Source organism: Erigeron canadensis, chromosome 2, assembly GCF_010389155.1.
Source record: "Erigeron canadensis isolate Cc75 chromosome 2, C_canadensis_v1, whole genome shotgun sequence".
Lineage (NCBI taxonomy): Eukaryota > Viridiplantae > Streptophyta > Magnoliopsida > Asterales > Asteraceae > Erigeron > Erigeron canadensis.
In genome coordinates this window covers 36,524,142-36,546,590 of record NC_057762.1, presented here as the reverse complement: position 1 = coordinate 36,546,590, position 22,449 = coordinate 36,524,142, and the positions used below count along the sequence as shown (strand labels likewise).

Below are 22,449 nucleotides of genomic sequence, written 5' to 3'. Positions count from 1 at the left end.
TTACTCATCATATACCAAGTAGGTTAGTCATTTTCTTCTAGATATATCTAGTTGATGATGTTGACTTTATACATAAATATCTCATTTTTATTTTGTGAGCTGAACAATCTATGTTATAAAAGTAACTTTTCTTTTGACATAAAACATAAGTTGTACGTATAAAAATTTTAACGTTAAAACTAACCCATTTTTAATTAAACTAAGTAGGTCAATTAAGTAGTAAATTCTTAGTAGTGTCCTAGTTATGTTAAAAGGTCATTAATCTTAAAGGTCTTATTTGTTAAGTTTATTATCAAGTTTATTTTGCAAGATTTAATACCAAATAAAGTAATCTAGCAAAAGTTGTCAAACTATTAACTAAATAAGCTAAAAATTGACATATTGCACATACATTGATTTAGTTATATTTTTAAGCAAATAAATAAGGGTATTTTTGAGGGTTGTTACAGTAGCTACCCGTTGAAGGAAATTTCGTCCCGAAATTCAGAGAGAAATCTTTGGTGGTGCAGATATTGAAAATAGATGAGGATATTTTATTTAAATTGATCTTCTCGTTCCCACGTGGAACTCGTGACCCCTACAAGAGTTCCATCGTACTTTTACTAACGGGATTCGATTATATCTCAATCCTTTGACCTCCTGATCCATGATTTCGACAGGTTGTTCGATGAAACGAAGTTGATCGTCAACTTGGATTTCTCCTAACGGGATGATAACATTTTTATCAGACAAACATTTCTTTAGGTTTGAGACATGAAAAACATCATGAATGCTGCTTAATTCTTGAGGTAGTTTTAAGCGGTAAGCAACAAGACCTATCCGTTCGAGTATTTCAAACGGTCCTACGTATCTTGGACTTAGCTTTCCCTGTTTTCCAAAGCGAACAACGCCTTTCCATGGTGATACTTTTAACATGTCTTTATCACCTATCTGAAATTCTAACGGCTTCCTCCTAACGTCCGCGTAACTTTTTTGACGATCTTGAGCAGCTTTTAACCTGGTTTGGATTTGGATAATTTTATCGGTTGTTTCATGTATGATTTCTGGACCCATGAGTTGACTCTCTCCAAGTTCTGTCCAACATATCGGAGATATGCACTTTCTTCCATAAAGTGCTTCAAAAGGGGCGACCTTAATGCTCGCGTGGTAACTGTTATTATATGAAAATTCAACTAACGGTAAGTGTTTATCCCATCCTTTGCCGAAATCAATTATGCATGCTCTTACCATATCTTCTAGAGTTTGAATGGTTCTTTCACTCTGACCGTCCGTTTGGGGGTGGTAGGCGGTGCTCAGGTCTAGTCTAGTACCAAAAACTTTTTGAAGGGTCTGCCAGAATCGGGATGTGAATTTGTTGTCGCGATCAGAAATGATGGATACAGGAACTCCATGTCTGGAGACAATTTCTTTTATGTAGACTTGAGCCAGTTTTTCCGTGTTGTCCGTTTCTTTAATTGGTAAGAAATGTGCGGATTTTGTGAGTTGATCAACGATTACCCAGATCATATCATAACCATTTGAGGTTTTTGGAAGCTTGGATATAAAATCCATAGTTATGTTCTCCCACTTCCATTGGGGTATTTCTGGCTGCTATAGTAATCCTGACGGTTTTTGGTACTCGGCCTTAAATGTTGAGCATGTTAGGCATTTGCTGACATATGTGGCTATGTCCGCTTTCAGGTTAGGCCACCAATATAGTTCCTTCAAATCGTGATACATTTTATCTGCTACATGATGTATCGAATATCTCGTCTTATGTGCTTCACTCATTACCAATTCTCTTAATCCTCCGTATCTAGGTACCCATATTCAATTCATGAAGTACGTAACTCCATTCATCTTGACTTCAGATTGCTTATCCATACCTCGTAGGGATTCTCTTTCTACGTTTTCTTTCTTGATTGCTTCAAGTTGGGCGTCCCGAATTTGAGAAACAAGATTAGTTTGAATAATCATATTTAATGCTCGAACTCGAATCTGTTTTATTTTCTCCTTTCTACTCAGAGCATCAGCGACGACATTTGCCTTCCCTGGATGGTAGCGAATCTCACAGTCATAGTCATTCAATAACTCCATCCAACGTCTCTGTCTCATATTTAGCTCCTTTTGATTGAAAATGTGCTGAAGACTTTTATGATCTGTGTACACGGTACACTTTGTGCCATATAAATAATGTCTCCACATTTTCAATGCGAATATCAGGCTCCTAACTCCAAATCATGTGTCGTATAATTTCTTTCGTGGGTTTTCAATTGACGTGATGCATAAGCAATGACTTTCTTTCTTTGCATTAGAACACAACCTAGTCCTTGATAGGAAGCATCACAATATACCACGAAATCATCATTCCCTTCCGGCAGTGCTAGAATTGGTGCACTACAAAGCTTCTCCTTTAATGCTTGGAATGCAGACTCCTGTTTATTGGTCCAGTCAAATTTCTTATTCTTTTGAGTTAACGAGGTTAAAGGCTGGGCTATCTTGGAGAAACCTTCAATGAATCGTCTATAATAGCCAGCAAGGCCTAAAAATTTTTGTAAAATATTTTATAATTTTAGTAATGTTATAAACTTATAATGGTAGACTTTTTTTTGTTTTTTGTTGTTGTAAAATATTTTATAATTTTATTAGTTATTTTTGTTTTATTATGAGACATGGAGAAATACTTGAAAAGAAAATTACCATGTTCAGAAAATGATGTTATTGGTAGCGAATCTTCAACTAGAAATACAACTCATAATATTCCTCGACCAACCTCTACTCCTACAATGTCTATATTAGTTGATTTTGATAATCTTCCATGCGATCTCGCCGATAGGAAAAAAATTCTTGAATATCACCATAATCAAAGAGATGAGATAAGACGAAAGTATTGGCTTAGGGAACCTTGTCAACCATGTGGCCATAAGTTCCCAAAAAGGGTAATAGGGAATCAAGAAAGAGCTTTTAGCCCGAATTGGTTTAACAAATATGAGAATTGGGTAGAGTATAGTGTCAAATTGGATTAAGTCTTTTGCTTGTGTTGTTATTTATGTAGAGATTATATTGTCAACTAAAGTAGTAGTGATGCTTATGTGACACAAGGCTTTAATAATTAGAATAAGACTGAGAGACTTAAGAGTCATATGGGTGATATTAATAGTTTTCACAATATAGCACTTAAAAATTATGAAGATCTAACGAAACCAAATCAATCTACTGGTGTTGCCCTTCATAAGCAAGATGATATTGTTAAGAATGCGGATTGAATTAGATTAAATGCTACAATTGATGCTTGTAAATATTGCTTAAAATGTGCATTAACTAATTCTAAATTAATATTGAAGAGTCAAGAGACCATTTAAAGTTATTAATTAATCAAATATTACTAGAATTATTATTATATATTTCTTAAAATGCAATTAAGATCACTTATCACAGCGTCAATTTTTTGAAACGCGATGTTATACCTAATAAACTCACGTGAAAAACCCAAATAACTAGAAAAAACCTTGTGGTGGGAATCGAACCCACGATGTACCTGTCCGGTAGCCCTTACTGCACCTGTCTGATAACAAATTTTAATTGGTTAACCAAATGTTAATTGATCGATATTTTACATAACAACATCTAAGAACTCAATAACTTCTTAAAAATAAGGTCAACACTTACAAACTTTGATACTCAAAGGGGTTCACAACAAAATTACAACAAACAAGATCTCCTCTTCCATACAAACACAAAAACATCTAAAAACTCAAAAACTTCATCATGTTTATAAGTTCATGTTTTGTTCTCAACTCAAACGACCATCAGTTGACTTTCCTGCCTCAATCCTGATGCCGTTAGCTCACCGTTAACTCCTCACCATACTCCGTTATCTCATCGGCTAAATGTAATGTCCATTCTAACTCAAGCACGGCAGCTCCGCCTCTCTCCACCACCACAAACCACCGCCATCTCCGGCATACTTTACGACCCCACCTCTTTCTCTTTAGCTCTCAAACACCCAGATTCATCTATCTCTCTCTACCCCAATATCTCACCTTTTTCATCACCACTTTCACTCTCTACCTCCGCCGTCACCGCCTTATCTCCGCCGTCTTCCGCTGCCGCGTTTCTCCACCTCCGATCAACTGGGTTTTCTCGTGTGATGTTCATTGTGTCATCCCCTCACCTTGCCGGAAACTACATATTGTTACGCTTTTATATACTTGGTTCCGATAAATTCGCTAGGGTTAGGGTTTGCTGTAATAATAATAATAATAATAGTAATAATAAAAGTGAAATGTTTTTTGATGAAAAGAAGTTTGGGGTACTAATTAAGGTTAATCATGGTGTGTCGGTTAAGGTTGTTGGTTCAGTTAATGTTTTTGCTCTGTATTCGGTTTCGGATAGTAAAGTTCGGGTCTACGCGGTGAAGAGTGTTTTTGGTGAAGGTGATGAAGTGAAGTTGATGAAAACCGCGGTTATTGATTGCGAATTGCCGGTTTTTAGCATTAGTGTTTCAGGTGGGTTTTTGATGTTAGGGGAAGAGAATGGTGTTCGGGTTTTTAATTTAAGGACTCTTGTGAAAGGGAAAGTTAAGAAATTTGATAATAAAGTGAATGTTAAAAAGGTTAGTTTGGTTAATGGAATGGTTTCGGATGGGGGTTCGGTTTTGTATGTGAAGAATGGCAAAGAGAAGATTGGGAAACATTCTGACAATTCCGGTAAGTTTGTGAAAAATTGTGTTTGAATTGCTAACTGTGTATGTGAATTTGACTTGTTAATTAATGTAAGTTCGGAATTTGATGTATCTATAGATATGACTCCTAGAAAAGCTAGGTTTGTTTAGTTGTGATGTTGTAGGTTTGAATGAATGTATATATACAGTGTGGCTTAAAAAGGTGTTAGTTCGGAGTAGAGTTGTTTTTGCCTTAGGAGGATGGAATGCTAGTAGGCTAGTTGAGGTCTTGCAGATCTATTGGTTAGATTATACTTTTATGTGATTGGCATTTTACGCGCCTCTTCTCACTTTACTTTAGGGCTATATATTTCTCAAATTATAATAGATTGTGCATACTATCCTGCATACTTCTCTGCTCCTGTTCCCGGTCGTTGTACCAACCTTTGAAGTTATATTGAGTGGAGACGTGGAGTGCCATCTAACTCTAGTACTTTTCAAGGAAATAGTTGATATTGATTTCTTTAAAAAGGGTAAGTGGGTGGGAACCCTCTGGTCCCATGTACCATCATGGTACCCAGAGTGCAAACTGCATAAACTCATGCCCGGTGATTCACCATTCTCACACATGGGTCACTAAATATAGTTTCTCCTCTTGCCTTTGGCAAGATTTGAACCTGTGACTTGCAGCCTTCATCTGTGGACCCATGTGGTCACCTGAAGGCGATACCAGTTGATCTATGATCAATTGGTATCATACACTATCAGGAGTTTTCAAATTATGCACTTTGAATATTGATTTTAGAACCATGATATCAAATGCATCTATATAATGTTCTTCAGTCCACTGTCAGCGCTGTGGAATTTTAGATACAATGGTTGTTTTTCATACTTAGATGTAATATCACTTACCAATCCACTATTAGCAGCAAGAACCTTGGTTACTTCCTAGATAACTAAAAGTATGAAACAGCAATAATTTCATATAGGGAAAGTTCGCTCGTGTCGTGAGATGTTTGGTCAAGTCCTATAACGAGCGAAACCCCTTAAGACCGGTCATTGAAACTAAAGGAAAAAAACAATGTGCTGCTCCCCACTACCTCATACTCTACAATCTACTTAGTCCATACTCCGTAGTCCATGCATCTCTACTTCCTCTGTTCCCGATATTTGTGTACCAATTTGTTATTTGTGACACAATGATGGTCTCAATACTTCATATTGCTTAAATCATGCTGTTTAGGGTTATTTAGCAGGTAATACTGGATATATTAGGATATGAAACCTTGATCTCATGGCTGATCCTTTGAAGGGCTTAATGGCATTCTCAACTCTTTCACTTGTTTTAGTAGTTCTCCGCTTTTCACTATCCTTCTATATACCGTCTATCTCCAAATATTCTCTGAAATATCTAATGCAGCATTCGCTTATGGCTGCATTAATGACCCAATATATTCCTGATTTGTACATTGTCTCAAGAAAGTAAAAGTTTAGTGTCATAGGCTTCAAAAGATCGTTGAGATTTTGTGCAGTTATTGAGCTGTTGTACACTTGATAATTAAAAAATATGAGGATGCAAATTATGTTATTTCCTCTATTAAACAGATAAGTAATAGAACCTTTGATGAACCGAAGAACAATTCTTGTTTATCTATCGTATATTGTTGAGATGATTCATGATTGTGAATGGTATTCAATGCTTGAATCTGTAACAATATTGCATTAATCTTTAAGCTCTGAGAATTCATGGAACCAAAAACTCTATGTCACTTTAATAGTTTTAAGTGATTTGTTTTCTCTCATGTTGTTTATGGTAGCGTAGTGGTGGGGGACATGCAACATAAAGGGATTCAAATCCCGCCGATGTCCATTTAATCGTGCTAAGTGATTTACTTTTTTCTCATGTTGGCTGCAGTGCCGATCGGTGGGGATCTGATAATGGGTCGGTTGTCCATTTTTTACTAGTTATGGCTTCTTTGGAACACCTGTACCTGATACTTACTGAAAAATATGAATTTACACTGATGAAAGATAGAGAATATATTGTTTTTCCTCTCCATTTCTTTTTATCAGAAGCTTAACTTGCTGCTCTGAAACGTTTGAATAACTTAAAGGCCTACTTGTAAACAATATTTCTGTTATTAATTAATCACGATTAACTAGTAAAATTAATAGATTTATTATCGTTTTGTGTCAAAAAAAGGCAATACCCAATTTGCTTTTTGTTGTGCCGACTGATCATACATTATATATCAACAGTGAAGTTGAAGCCTGTGAAAATGAGACAAAATTCTAATGAAGGTGGTGTTCGTTTTGTGGCATTTAAGAGCAAGGAGTTTGAGGATCAAAACTCCTCAAAAGTGCCATCGATGTCGTTAAAGGCGATTTCTATCCACTTTTTAGCCCATAATAAGTTTCTGATTTTAGACTCTCATGGCGAGCTGTACCTGCTATCGTTGTCTAATCCTAACTCTGGATCAGGATCGACATGTGATATGAAAAAATTAACTCTCACCATGAAAGTTCAAAATCTAGCAGTTCTTCCTGATGATTCCACAAGTATGCTGCTTATATTTCTTTGCTTTTATTATGTAAATATATGTGCTGATTTGTTTGATTTATGTTACATGTTTATGAACTTGAAGACTTGATTAAGATGTTATCCTTTTGCTGATTTTTTTATGTACATGCTATTCCCTAATTTGCAGGAGCTCAGACTGTTTGGGTATCAGATGGCGAGTATACCATCCATGCAATAATTGTATCTGATACAGAATCTCCTGCCGATGATAATGATACCAAGGACATTGAAGAAAGACTTCAAAGCATGGGTATCTAGCTTCTTTATTGACCCTTTAAATGGATTTTTTAATAATTTCTCAATGTTGACTGTTGAGTTTTTTGAATTCCAAAGATAATATCCGATAGGTTTTTTTTTTTTAGAAAAAAAAGCTTTTTTGCCTGTTATTTTATTAATCCAAAAAACCTCATTACACAGCATTAAAAAAAAATAACACTTGGACATCCCCAAGTAATACAATGCATACCATTCACTATCACTATTAATCCACTACTATACTTATCCTATCAACCTATATATCACACTCACACTAAATATATACAATTTATCCCCTTGACATCTAGATATTCCATCTTTGTTTTAGCTCCCTAAAAGTATTTCCATCCTTGAAGTTCAGCCTGACTAATCTACACTTGATGACATCCAGAATCTGCTCCTTCAATTTCTCCTTTAAAACGCAATTTTTGCTAAACACTCTTGCATTCCTTTCCTTCCAGATCATATTAGATTATTAACACAAGCTGCAAGACATAATCTTTGAACAACACTGGTCACAGTATTACTATTCTTCTTATTAGTATACCAACTTTTAATATCCTGCCATTTATTAGGGCCCTCTGATCCATCATAATAATCTTCATTTCATCCCAAATGTACTCACAATAATGACACTTAAAGAACAAATGCTCAAGTGAATCATGCTCATTCTCACACAACGTACATAAATAGTTCTTTGTAGGATACCACTTCAACAATCTGTCTTGAGTTAATAACTTATCTCTCATAGCAAGCCACAACTTAAAATCATGGCTTGGTATACATTGGCTGAACCAAACCACTTTATCCCATAGAACTTTATTACCACTATTTCTAGTATCTTTCCATACCTTCCCAACAGAAAAATGAACCTCCTTACCCATATCATTCAACCAAGCAACTGTACCATCTTTATTCCTATTCAAATTAGGCACTGCTAGCTTTCTCATAGCAGGGACCTTTTGCACCCACTCTGTAGGCCATTTCCAATTACCATCTTCAATTACTTCTTTGACAGTCACATTTTTCTTGATCTGTGCATCTTTTAGCATCCCTTCAGTAATGTGATCACTAAGAGGACTCATAGGACACCACATATCATGTAGCACAGCAGTTTGCTCTCCACTTCCAATCTTGCTAATGCAATGGCTTCTCATGATTGGTCTTTGCTTTAAAATACCTCTCCAACTCCAAGATGATTGCATTGTATCACTAATAGACCAGATAGACCTCCCTTTTAGTCTCTCAGTGTGGATCCATTTCACCCAAAGTGAATCTTGTTTGGTAAAAATATTCCACACATGCTTAGTAAGAAGAACCTTATTCCATTGTTGTAATCTCTTTAAACCCAACCCACCACAGTCCTTTGGTTTGCAAACCTAGGCCCAAATCTTTATAAATAGTCCCTCTTTTAGTTCACACACCCTAGGACCAAATCTTCATCCTGTAGCATTGTGCTTGTTTTTGGCTAAAAGGGTATTTAGGAGTGCATATTTGAAGTGTTTATTGCTTAAAGGCTGTGTTCAAAATATGCAGTACTGATGTCTTAAATGCAAGTGTTTTTTTTTTTCATTTAAATAAGCTAAAACACACTTAATAGCAAGCACTTAAAGGTCTATTTTGGCTTTCAAGAAACACAATAAGCTAAAATCACATGAAATATGCACTCCCAAAAGTTTTAAAGAAATGTGGAAAGAGCTATACCACTGACATCTTTTTTAATAGTTATTCTTAGAAGACGTATAGTAGCTTGTGTTCCAAGTCATGCATCATTCTGTTAATATTGATTTTAATCAGTTTTAGTTGCTTGTATTGAACTGAATGTTGCCTAAGTGTTGGTTGTATTTACTTCAATTCTGATGTGCCCTTCGTTTCTTTGGCTAGCCACTAAAGTGATCTTCACCAGTGAAAAGATTCAAGAAATAATTCCTTTAGCCGCTAATGCAGTATTGCTACTTGGACAAGGTACCTCGTAATATGGCTTTTTATATTTGGTCACTTCATTGAAATGGATATATAGTATGAAAGTCTCATCATTTCATGGTCACTTTTTTTTGTGATATATCTATTGATTCAGGTTTTTTTTCACTTCATTTTTTTTCAGCCAATAACATCTTTGCTTATGCAATATCTTAATGATGTTGGCCATTTCTTTCCAAACTGGTATTCTCATTTCTTGTTTTCTGTTTTTTAGTAATGAGTCTGAAAGCCCGTCATCATGCTACAATGTAAAAACTTTCCAGATTCATGGTATAATAGAGTTATTTATTTTCTCTTCTTATTTCTTTTTTGAATTTAGATTTATCAAGGCTTTTATCTTCATTCACATGGTGATGATTTCTTCAACTTACGAAATCCAGTGGATCGTCTTTTTGTTTAAAGAGTAAGGTCTCTGTTCTGGTGTATATTTAAAGATCTTGAATCATTTGCTGCCATTAAGTTTGATGGAATTAATGCTATTGGCGCTTGCATATTCAATTGCTACTGTATTGATATACCTTTTTGCAGATGGATGATACGTGTTCTCTTCCTTCCAGCGTCTCATTGTTATTATCTGACTAATCACGAGCTTCAGGTGTCTGTTATACTTACATAGTGTCTAACTCTCAGGGTGAGCTCTTGAAGGTATGAGTTTAGAACTATTCCCATTTGAAAAGGCCCAAATACCCCTCTTCTTCCTACGTACTCGCTCTTCGTATAAAAAAGCAGCTCACTTTTGACCCCAGATAACAAACCTAGTAATTTACGGATTCAAATTTGATGCGAGATATATTTAGTTACTGTACATGTCCCATGAAATCCCATCGTAGTTTCTAAAACTTGTTTTGAACATGTGTCAAATTTTCAAACACCTTTCAATTAAGATAAAAGATTAGAAAGTTTTCTGTGAACATGGGACTATTTTTCATCAATAGAGATATATTTGAACTTCAGAATCAATATTTGTCATTCGACAAATAAAGACAAATATTGCATTATCTTTCAATAGTTACTATACATGTACCATGAAATCCCACATTAAAATGACAAATACTGAATATTGATTCTGAAATTTAAAGCCAGTTTTTTCTCTTTTCATTTTGGAACATTAACAAGGTTACTTTGTTCAATACATTTGATAACATGAAAACTACTAATTCATATGTAAATTTTGACCAGAGAATGTTAAGCAACCAGTTCGGTGGATTGTCATTTGAGTTTAATCATGGTGAGGAGCGAGTTTCTTGACAGTTCATGCCACCTATGCAAGTGCCATGCTCCCGGGAGACATACTTTTGACTATTTGCATGGAACTTGAACTTCTGGTACTCAGAATCAACTATGCGAGGAGCGACCCACTGGATGTTTAGAAGATGCACTGTATTACATAATAAATCATTTGCTTTTGGCGATTATGTAGCCTCTCTTGCCATCTGCTGCTAATAAACTTAAACAAATTGGTATTTTGTTTGTTTCTCTTTTATGTATGCAAATAGGATAACTAAGCATCATCAAGATTGTGTAATCTGAAGATTGATGACCGTGATATTGATGCTTTAATGGTTCCTTTTGTTGGTACACAAGACGTTTAACAACATTTTTAAATAAATAAATAAATAAAACATAACCTTGGTCCCACTTTAATGTTCTATGATTGAGTCAAAAGAAACATACGAATACTTCGATAAGCATAATGGAAGAATTATGTGATTTATGATAAGCATGATGAAAGAATTACGTGATTTTTTTAATGTTTTCTTATTTATTCATAATTTAAATTTGCTTAAACCACAATTTCTATATTCATGTTAAAACACAATTTCTATATTCATGTATATATATTATTGTATTTCATACGCATATGATCTTTTTGCTACTTACACAACTGTTATTTTATTATATTTTATTTTTTTGGTTGTTTCATTTTTCTTTGTTTTTATGGTTTTTTTTTTCTTGTAACTTTCAAATTTATTATTTTTTGTCCTTCTAACATAAATTTCTGGATCCGCCACTAATCACAACACTTGATTCATGTATAAATTAAAGTTTACGAAATTAATTTTTGAATTTGATTTCCATTTTTTTAAAAGAAAAAGTAAGTATGAGGTTGTTATGTATCCAACGTAGGTGAAAACCCTCTCACATAATAATATTTTAATAATTTGATTAAATGTTTGGGCCCTATGTTTTTTATAATTTAATAAATGAGATGTGAGTAGTTTTTCAGCCAACTTAAATGCTTATATATTCTTCTCTTTTTTTAAAACTCATCCTTTAGTGAGTCTATATTTAATCACACTTCTGTTTCATTGTCTCTTCCTATCTACCTATTTCACTTTTATGCCTTTTTCAACTTTTTTCCATAGGAACCATAAATGTTTTTTCATTTCCATCCATTAATACTTAATTTTACATTTTTTTTATTATCTCTTCCTATCTACAACTTTTACTCATCTTCCATCTTTTATACAATATGAATCATACATGTTTTTTTAAAATTATTAGGCTATTTGGTTAAAAGTATCTATCATTTTCCATGTTTTTTACTTCCAATCATAATATTTAACCATATGTCTTTTCTATTAACTTTATCTACCTCCGTTACTCATCTTTCATCTTTATGTTACAAGAGAAGAGCTTTGTAATTAAATTTGTAACTACTCCACACCTAACAAACATGCATATAACTTAACTCATCTCTTTTACTCCTCCCCCATCTCTCTCTTTTACTTTAGGTTTTTTCCCTTGTAATTCTATTCCACTAGCAACTTTAAAAACCAAGAGGGAAGAGCTGATAATTCCGCTCTCTACTCTTTGGGATAGGGATGGGCAAATATACCGAAAAAACAAAACCGAACCGGTACCAAAATTCGGTACCGATGGGGATTCGGTATCGGTATCGGTTCTTGATTTAGGACATATTCGGTTTCGGTACAATTCGGTTAGGTATCGGTAACCGAATGTGAATACCGATTTGTTTTGAACCCTATATGATACTAGTATACTGGTACTTTAGTGATATAATTACCGAATTACTTCCATGTGAATACCGAATTACTTTATTTGACTTACAAGTTATAACAATGCTCTCTTCCATTTATATAATTAAGTTGAATCTAACTGCAAAAGTGTGTAACATCACAATTTCCTACACATTTCAAAAGCTTATCTCTTTGTCAAGCATACAAATAGGTTGAAGTTTAAAAATAAAAGAAGATAAAAATTCATTCTACTTGCCATAACCCACGAATTGTTATTTGGTTCTGAAATGCTTTTATGAACCTGACACAAGGTTGTGCACATATAAAAGTAATATCAAAAGAATATAGAAACCAAGTTCGTTCCTTTAACAGTGATGTTGTACATAGACAATCTCATAGTAGGATTTAAAGAAAAAAGAAATACGAAGTAATATGTAAAAAGATGATTCAAGTAAGACAATAAGAGCCTATCGTAAATATTATTTTTTTTTTGGTAAATTCAGTACCAAATAGGTACGGAATCGAAAATCTCGGTACCGAAACCGGTACCGGTACCGAGAGTTCGGTACGTCATTCGGTTTAGGATTTTGGGGTTTTTCGGTTTCGTTTTTTTTCGGTATCGGTACGGTTCGGTAGTACCAATACCATCCCTACTTTTGGAGTTGGGACGCATTTCCTTTGTCACCGTTTTCGACGGTCACAAAAGATTTCAATTTAAACTCATTCAATAAGGGAAAAAAGAGAGTTGTTGTTGTTGCCTTGTTGGAAACAAGGGCCCAATCTGTGACACAAAGAGAGTTGGCCAAGGCTACCCCTATTAATAGTCATCTTGATGAAACATTAGAAGAAGTTGCAATTATCCAACCCACGACTCTTTAATTTAATCTTTATCACATCTTTTCTAGCGAAACATCAAAAATGGCAAAATGTAATCAGAATAATTGCAACCCGGCAACATGCAGATGGAAGCAGAATGATTTTTAATCAGACAATTAACGGTTCAACGCAAATACATTAGAATACTGCAAGGCTCAAACTTTACTAATTTAGCGTCATAGTAACAATATACTTTACTTGTTTAGTTACAACAACAAAAGTACCCAATCCTAAACGAACGAGTTATATTAATCTCTACTTCTTTATAAAACAAACTACTCATTTTCCTTTTAAACTTTTTATCTTTAAAAACATAAAAGAGAAATGATATAGTTACAAACAAAAGTCTACTAACAATATTTATAAACTAATGTGAACCAATAGAAAAAGAACAATAAATCAAGAAAGAGAAAACACATACGAGTATAATTTTATTGGTGGTTATTGACATTTGTAACACCCCAAAGATTTTAAGGTAAAAGAAATTAACCCCTTTTCATAGTTTTGACATTAAATTATTTTTCTAGTATTTTATTTTTGGATATGGGGTTAATTTAGTTGGAACTTTAGCGGATAGCGGGTATTTTAATACCAAGAAATCATATGGGACGTGACATCTCCAAAGAGTGTCAGCCCTCTCTTTCTTTTGAGTCACCTCCCACTTCACTTTTTTTTTTCTTCTTCTTCTTCTTCTTCATCTCATGCATTCTTCTTATTTCCACTAAATCAAAGTTTAATCTTCCAAGCCCAAGGTAGAAATCAAAATAATAATCATCATTAACAACTTTTATCAAGCAAGATTAAAAGTTAGGGTTTGTGGTGGAGGTGGCCGAAATTTAAGAGGAAAAAGGGGAAGAAATTGTGTATTGAAAACCCTAAGTAATTGTCTTAAAGAATTTTCCCAATTTAGCTTTATCTTTTCTTTTGAAATTAGGGTACATGAAGGAACCCAAATTTGGGGTTTTGCTAGAATTGGATTGTGGTTAATTTTCCCCCCAATTCCTTAGTTAACCTAGTTGTCATTGAGTTATATAATGTGTTTGATTTCGAAATTGATAAGTTCTTATAATAAATTGAATTTATGAGAAAAGAAGAAGTTTTGTTAGCTATTGGAATAATGATGAAAATGGTAGAATGAGCTACCTAGTGTTATTATAAGAATGAAAGTAACTCAATGACAAATGGGTTGGGTTTTGGGTTTAGAAAAGGCTAGTAATTGAGTATGACTAGGTTAAGCTAGTCAAATTGTGAGTGAAAGCTTATGCATTTTATGATTGTGAGTGAAAGCTTATGCATTTTATGATATGATCATAGGTTGAGCTTGTTGAGCATTATTGTTTAGCTTTGTTGTCTTTGTTGCGGATGAGGTGAGTATACTTGCATACCTTTGTGTATACGTTGGGTCAATTACCATGAGATGTGAATGTTCCAAGCATGGTATTGATTTGGCGTTTAGCCCATGTGGGGCATTGTTTATGAGGCCTAAGAACATCCGGGGCCTAAGAACCCCGATAGTTGATCGATTGAGGCCTAAGAACCCTGATAGATGATCATGATTATGTTGTTTAGCTTATATGGATCCATATATGTATTTGATAGTGTGCAAAGTGAGCATGTAAATGTGACACGACGGTGTCATAGGTTACATGTGAAAGTCTTTGCACTTGCCTTCTTTCGTATTCGTAAATGTATGCAAGCATATTCACTCAGCCTTTGCTTATATTTTAGTTGTTTACACTTTTATAGGTAGTTCTGGAAGAAGGAACTAGTGTTATTGATTTGAAAAAAGTTGAATTAGAGCTTGAAGTAAATTTTGGAAGTTCTTGAAGATATTTAGGTCATCCTTGGATGGATGACGATCTTTTGGTGTAGATACCTAGTTGTCCCTCTCTTTTGGCTCTTGGTATATTTTGGTGTAATGGTCCTATTTCTTGTTGAATTATGTAAATGAGTAGGTGCAAAATTGTTATAGAGTTGTGAAGTTGAAATTTGGACGAAAATTGTGCTAATTTGGGTAAATGACCCGTTTAGTGGTGTTCATGGGTTTTGAAACTAAATATTGTTGTGTGATAGTCAAAATGTGTTTATAATGTTGTTAGAAACTTTCAGAATGTAGTTTTGAAGTTCATTGAGTCATGGTAAGGATTGCAAAATGGTTCAAGTGTCAAAAATGTATTAGGGTTGCTGATCAGGTAGCCCACTGCGGCGCAGTGGGATTCCTCGTCCTTAATTAGAAATTCATTATTGCGAGATTCGCTATATTATTTACTTTAATTAATCTTTTACAAGCTTATGAAATATGTTATTTATAATTAAAATGTGTTGTGTAAATATATTGTGTTTTTAATTAAATAAAAGTGGGGACCAAATGATAGGTGAATTGTTAAAGGAAAAAGTAGAAGGTGAAAGAAATGAGAAGGTGATACTGATGTGACAAGAAAAAGTATAGATGAAAAGGTAAACGGTTACGGATGGTGTTACTTGCTATTTACAAATAAAAATAAAAACAAAAAATAAAAGAGGAAGAAAAGAGGTTACGGACTTATGGGCAACCAACTATGGGCCATGTGACGTTAAGTCGGTTTGAAGTTTTAACACATCGATCTGAATCACACGCCAAAGTACCAAAACACTTCTCGTTTCCCTCAAAATTTCAAAACCACACGCAAATCCAAAAGCAAAAAAAAAATAATCCAAAATTTCCCCAAAATATTTTCCCTCTTTCATTTCATATCCCAAAACAATTCAAAATTTTCACCATCCCTCCAAAATAATTATATATCTATACACCTGTATACCTTAATAAGACCCAGTTAGCTCCCATAATACTAAATTATAATAACAATTATAATCAGATCGAAATATATATATATACACATATATAGATGGCGATTGCTGCAAGCTCTGACTCGAAAGCTTCTGTATCCACTGTGAATAAAATGATAACCGATGACAACGAGACCGAAATCGCCGTTGAGACGAAGTCCGAAAAACCGGCTAAGAAGAAGCGGAACAACAATCCAGGCGTCCGTGTTATTCGCGGTCAGATTTATGATTCCCAGAATGGAATTACTTGCCATCAAGTAAGTTATGCTTATTTGATTCCATTTTTTTTCTTAAGATTTACTTCATAAATTATAATATTATTTTTGTATAATTTAAAGTTTGTTTAGTGCTATACTGCTATATATGCATGAAATGAAATAATTAGTGAGATTTGAAAATGTGTATATAAGTTGATTGATGTAGGTGAGATCTGTTTTGACTTTTTGAGGCTAAATATGTTGCACATAAAATGTTTTGTTTGATGATGATATTATAAATTAAAGAAAAATATTTTTGTTGGTAAATACGCCACAGCGCGACGACCAGGACTCGGAAATTTGGAGGCTTTATCAAAAGTTCAATAATGTTTTAAGATTTGAAATTGCTACCAATGTATTGTTGTTGTTCGGATTGTTCGTTTTTTTTTTGTTGGATTTTTAGATTAAAACATGTTGATAGAAGAAGGTGAAAATATTGGGGTTGATTTTGTGTTGTATGGCTTAGATGAGTTGCCCTACATGGTGTAAATTTTAGAGTATTTAGAACTTTGAAACCACAACTAAATGACCTTGTACGAGGTTTTAGGTTACCCGGGCAAACATTTTAGGGGTGGCCAAGGAAAGCGTTTGAAAATGGTCACGAGGACACTCTTGGTAGGTTGCATAAATCTGAGTTAAAGGTGTGTCCAACTCGAGTTACCTGTATTTTGAACTATGAAAGATGGAGGCTATCTTTGAGTGAGTATATCAATTTTGTTGCTACCAGAATAGAGTTATGTTCTAGAAGTCTAGAACTGTCGGAACTATTGATGTCCTATGTGAGTACGACCTTGATTGTTTGTATACCACCATTTTCTTGGAAACCGATTATAAGGTGCTTGATTACTTGATTGTGAATATGACTGGTTCATAGTCACATATATGGTTTCACATTGCAAAGTCTAGTTGAAATGGACCACATTAAAGAAACACTTAACTGGTTTCTTTTTGACTATGGTAGTTTGTTTTGTGTGATTTTATATTGGATTGAAGTTGCCATTCATAGTTTATATGGGGTTATAGTTGTGATCCTTTCTTCATGTGTTAATTTCTGCTTTTTCTAGTTGATGATCATCGTTTCAGTTTGCAGTTAATTCTGTACAATCATATGATTATCCAAGTTCTTGTTTTTGATATTTGCCAAAAATGTAGCAAACTTTATCTAATTGTTTGCGTGTTTTAAAGTGCCGGCAGAAGACCTATACGGCATATGTTGCCTGCAAGAATCTGGAAAAGACTAAGCCATGCCCCATAAAGTATTGCAGAAAATGCCTGTTAAACAGGTCAGATTGTTACTTTGTTGTGTCATGTTTATGTTTTCATAGAAGTATATATCTTGAAAATATTTTTTTGTTGATGCATATGCTTCATCTTGAGTTAGGTATGGGGAAAAAGCTGAAGATGTGGAGTTATTGGATCAATGGGATTGTCCCAAGTGTAAAGGTGTATGCAACTGCAGCATGTGCATGTATGTTTATGAACTTATACCATCTTTATTTTTGGCTTTTTTTTTGAGATTATAATGAAATTTGAGTCTTTTTATAAACTATAGGAAGAAACGTGGTCAACAGCCCACTGGTCAGCTTGCCAAAATGGCAAAGGCAGGTGGTTTTTCTTCTGTGTTGGACTTGATTGATGCAAAAGGTGTTCAAAATGTTAGTAATTACAAGAGAGCAAAAGGAACAACCGCTTCACCAAGAAAGCTAGATGCTGCAGGAGAGGTGTGACTCTGTTCCCTTTTTTACTTTTCTATTTACAAGAGAGTATACCAGATGGGGGTTGGACATGTCACTTTAAATGTTCAAGGTGTTTTTGGGTCAACTAGGCCACTAGGGTAATCTTTTATGGGTTGACACATCAGGTTGTGTTGAAGCACTTTTTATATGGGATTAACATTATTTTTAATAATATATTAGAATGCCAAAACCTGAATAATTACAATGACAGTGTTGTCTTTTCTTAAGAGCAAAGGTTTAAGAAGTTTATGTATTAGAAACACTCAGTAAGTTTAGAGTAACACCTTTTTAAGTAACCTTTTTAGAGTAATTAGCAACTTTTGTCCCTATGGTATTTCAATACCCTGTTTTGTTTTCACCAATAGTTTAAAGTATTGGTTGGTAGTTTGATACACTTAGTTTTAAAATTAGAAAATTTTGTTGTGAAAACTGAAAAAGTAATCGAACTTTGAAGATGATCACTCACATCACATTCACATGATTGGTTTTTAACTCTTTAGGTACATTCACTAGTTTCTATTACATGTTTGACTTGCTATGGAATATGGATATTATGTGACCTTAATTGAACAATTTAGCCTCTGTTATACGATATTCACTATATATGCTTTTACAGCTTAGGGTTTTCAGACATTATCAGCTGTTTGAAAGATTGCTTGAGCTTTTTATATATGCTGCTTTATCTATATTCAACAGGAAATCATGATTACTTCACCAAAGAAACTGGGCAAGGAAAATCTGTTTGATGGAAAGACCGATTCAAATGCTGATTCCCAGCTTTCAGTACCACCTCATGCTGAGAACAAACCAAGGAAAAAGAAGCGAAAAGGAGCAGAAGTTATGCAAAATGGCACTGGGGTTAGCGATCATGCTCTTAATGAGAAGAATCAAAAGAAAGTTAAATCAAAATCTTCAAAGGAGTTTGTTGGAGAAACTACCAAACGTAAACCAGAAAATGAGGCAGAAGGAAATACTATTGTTCATGATCAAAAAGCAGCCCAGCTTTTGGAGAAACCACAGAAAATAAAGCAAAAACGGGTTAAAGTCATGCAAGACACCATTGGGGTTGGTGACCATGCCTCTAATGAGAAGAAGCAAAAGAAAACTAACTCAAAAGAATCAAAGGAGATTTGTGGAGAAATTGTGAGTAGTGGCACAAGTCTGAAGGATAATAGGGCTCAACAACCACAAAATGAGCCTGGAGAAAAAACTACTACTTGTGATCACACTGCAACCCAGCATTTGAATGGCAATCAACATTCAAAAGTAAAACAAAATGCTATTAGTTCGTTTGAGGCTGTTATTCCTTTACCAACCGGAAGTGAGTTGGTAACTATAGCGGGGGTAGACCTCCCAAAAGAGGATGCTGGTAATGCATTGCAATTGTTAGAATTCTGTTCTACATTTGGAAAGGTAACTTTGTTTTTCAGCTCATTTTATATAATATGGAGAGTTATTCTCTTAAGTTTACTTAAGCATCATGATTTCCTTTAACACATGAAAGCATGCATATATGTATTTAATATTTAATTTACTTATGCAGATTCTAGATGTCAAAAAGGGGCAGGCGGAAGCAGTTCTGAGAGATTTAATAAACGGTCGAAGTACACGTCGTGGGAAATTTACTTCAGTAATCCAGTTTCATATTCAGTTGCTGTCTGTTATACAAGAGGAATCTGAATCTGAATCTGAATCAGAGTATTGACCTTATACTGTTATCTCGTTAGTAAAGTAGGGCAATATTTTATATTATGGTATATGTACTTATAAGGATGCATAACTTTTCAGATCATCATCATCAGATCTGACTCTTGGAAATGATTCATGGTGGAAAGCTCTAAAAAGTTGCATTTCTAAATCTCAATTGAAACATATGGACTGTATAGAAACAGAAGCTGGGGAATATGATAGTTTAGATGCATCAATGAAACTTAGACTCTTAATCTGCCTTTGCGATGAAGTTCTTGGGACCGAGTAAGATTACTTTACATATTTTAGGTAACTTATGTTTGATATTTAAGTTGGTATGATCCAGTGATTTGTTCAATGCTCCAATATCACGACAGAAAATTAAGAACTTGGATGGATGATCAAAATGTCAAATTTGTTGAAAAGAAAAAGGAAGCAAAGGATAAGCTCTGTGCTGCAAAAGATAAGGTATAGATGGCAATGTGCCGTTGTTTGCTCAGACATTGACTTTCAGTTTGTTTTGATAATTTATGCGTTCTATTTTCTAATTTATAGGAGAAAAGCTTGAAGCAGAAAATGCTTGATGATGTTGCCAAAGCGGTCATAGCGAATGAGGGTGTTCCTCTTACTACAATGGAATATGATGCAATTGTTTCTAAGATCAAGAATAAAGCAGCTGAAGCTCATGCTGAGATGCTTGAATGTAAAACAATGGTTCCCATAGGTGTGTCTTTGCTTCCTTGCATTCTGATAGATAAAAATATTTGATTCATGGAATCAATAGATTGACCCATTTTGGATAACTCTGGGAGAACGAGATTGATATTCAAATGTATGCGGCCTAACCGGGTATCCTCTAGACTGTTTCCGAACCCTCTCCCAGGCCACTCAAGGTGTTTATCTAGGGAGGCTTGCACTGGATATCTTTTGTGAGGACATCAGGATGACGCCTAACCACTAGGCCACTTTGGTTCTGCTTATTTTCACTCTCATATTTAGTCAGTGTGACTGAATGACACAATGAGAGTGATAGCATGATACCCATGAGCTGTATCGCGCACTCAATAGCTTAATCCAACACCTAAAATTTGGTACTTTCAGACTTTTATAACCATACGATGTGCCAACTAATGACCAAGTTGTCTACATTTATGTAGATAAAGAAAGGCCGGACTCTGTGAGAACAGAGCCAATATTTAGAGACAATAAAGGACATCTGTACTGGCGATTGAAGGGGTGTTCTGACAAAGCTGGTATTCTTCTTCAAGGTAATGTCTAGTTTCTGGGGTTATACCTGGCTGTATATATGTATCACAATTACTTATAGTTACCTATCAACAGATATAGGAACTGGAGATCATGCAGTTGAAGTGGTTGACAATTGGTTTGAGTTTGATGATGAACAGACGGGTTTGATTGAGAGTCACATAAATCTTTTAAGGTAACTCTTGTTCTTTGGTTTTAAATGATATATGTTATTCACTGTTAAGTTAAGATTACATTCTGTTAATGATTAATGAATTTGACCAAAGGCATCCTTCATTAACCTGTTCAGCAATTACCATTCTGTAGCCTGGTTTATGGACTAAGTCAAAATTTATCTCATGAGATTTTGGATAGTTTAACAGGAACACCAAATAATGATACAAGTGCAAATTTTAAAGGGTGTGGGAAGATGTTCCATCAATGATATACTGATATGTGTAGGTATTTTAATAGTCATTCGATCCGGTGGATATCCACTTACGTCATATTGATGGATGAATTTGATGTGTAATGGAAATGTATGGTTAGTGTCACTACAATTTGGTACCCCTTTTGTTACCTCCCAAAAGTAGCAATGTTTGATTAGCAGAGTCTAAGAAAAATTTCTACTACTATGTATTAAATGTATAAATTACCATAATATGACAAAGTTAGTAAAAACTGCTAATAATATCTGTGGTGTTATTGTGCAGGTCCCGGTTTAGAAAATGCTATAAAAATTAGTGGATGTGCTCATGTGTAGAATGGTCTTCTATTTTAATGCTTCTAGGGTCAATGTTATGTTATGCTCTAAGACTTCTAACGGTCATGGTTTAAGATTGTTGCCATCCCTATTTTAATGTTGATGGGGGCAACGCTATGTTATATCACAACGTCTGTTAGTTATAGCCGAGTAGCTTCTGGTGAGTTTTGCATTTGATCCTGGATGTAATGCATTATAAATCAGCCTTTTGAATTTGCAAGCCTTTTGTAAACCACAATCATTTTGGAGGTCTTGGTCTATTGTTCTTACAAGTAAGATGCTGTGTTTTAGTTCCACTACTCTATGATCCAAGTTTGAAGGAATTGCTTATGTGTTTTGATGCTAGAGGGAGCTACATAATTAGTTTGCTAATCTTGGTGATAGAAACACCATCAATTAGGTATGGGCCTTTTTTTTTTTGAACCCATCGTCTGACTTTCCAGGGTTGAATGGTGAACAAAAAATAGAACCCAAAGCTTTACTGATGATCAAAGTGCTTATGTAAAACTTACACATTTTGAAACTCTTTCTTGAAATCGTTGCTTTATAAAAGCTTACTTTGTGGTCCTGAGTCCCTGACAAATAAATATAAAGCCTTTAGCAGTACGGCAACGGAAT

At 34.5% G+C, this 22,449-nt stretch overlaps 2 protein-coding genes across 4 annotated transcripts; both read left to right on the top strand.

The window, feature by feature from the left end:
* Positions 1–3,674: 3,674 nt before the first annotated feature.
* On the top strand, positions 3,675–11,016 carry LOC122590302. Of its 3 annotated transcripts, XR_006322456.1 has the most exons (7): positions 3,675–4,688; positions 6,902–7,201; positions 7,351–7,473; positions 9,363–9,443; positions 9,778–9,861; positions 9,987–10,103; positions 10,638–11,016. XR_006322456.1 is itself a non-coding variant. In XM_043762625.1 (6 exons), the coding sequence occupies exons 1-5, from the start codon at positions 3,875–3,877 to the stop codon at positions 9,612–9,614; spliced, it is 1,350 nt and encodes a 449-aa protein (XP_043618560.1). In that variant the 5' UTR covers positions 3,675–3,874; the 3' UTR covers positions 9,615–9,641; positions 9,778–9,861. The 3 variants fall into 3 exon arrangements, 1 of the variants encoding a protein (XP_043618560.1); XR_006322457.1 differs by lacking the exon at positions 6,902–7,201; XM_043762625.1 differs by lacking the exons at positions 9,987–10,103; positions 10,638–11,016 and adding an exon at positions 9,583–9,641.
* Positions 11,017–16,165: 5,149 nt separating this feature from the next.
* LOC122589631 lies at positions 16,166–22,107 on the top strand. The gene is made up of 12 exons (XM_043761945.1): positions 16,166–16,398; positions 17,584–17,681; positions 17,780–17,866; positions 17,951–18,119; positions 18,831–19,547; positions 19,678–19,832; positions 19,923–20,108; positions 20,201–20,291; positions 20,379–20,547; positions 20,981–21,091; positions 21,165–21,264; positions 21,782–22,107. Exons 1-12 carry the CDS (start codon positions 16,201–16,203, stop codon positions 21,810–21,812), a joined length of 2,112 nt encoding a protein of 703 aa, XP_043617880.1. The 5' UTR covers positions 16,166–16,200; the 3' UTR covers positions 21,813–22,107.
* The last annotated feature ends 342 nt before the right edge of the window (positions 22,108–22,449 follow it).

Coding starts and splice junctions, on each gene's coding strand:
- LOC122590302 (XM_043762625.1), top strand. CDS start 3,875: ATGTCCATTCTAACTCAAGCACGGCAGCTCCGCCTCTCTCCACCACCA. Junction 7,202..7,350: donor TCTTCCTGATGATTCCACAA/GTATGCTGCTTA, acceptor CCTAATTTGCAG/GAGCTCAGACTGTTTGGGTA. Junction 9,444..9,582: donor AGTATTGCTACTTGGACAAG/GTACCTCGTAAT, acceptor ATTTTTTTTCAG/CCAATAACATCTTTGCTTAT.
- LOC122589631 (XM_043761945.1), top strand. CDS start 16,201: ATGGCGATTGCTGCAAGCTCTGACTCGAAAGCTTCTGTATCCACTGTG. Junction 16,399..17,583: donor ATGGAATTACTTGCCATCAA/GTAAGTTATGCT, acceptor CGTGTTTTAAAG/TGCCGGCAGAAGACCTATAC. Junction 17,682..17,779: donor AGAAAATGCCTGTTAAACAG/GTCAGATTGTTA, acceptor ATCTTGAGTTAG/GTATGGGGAAAAAGCTGAAG.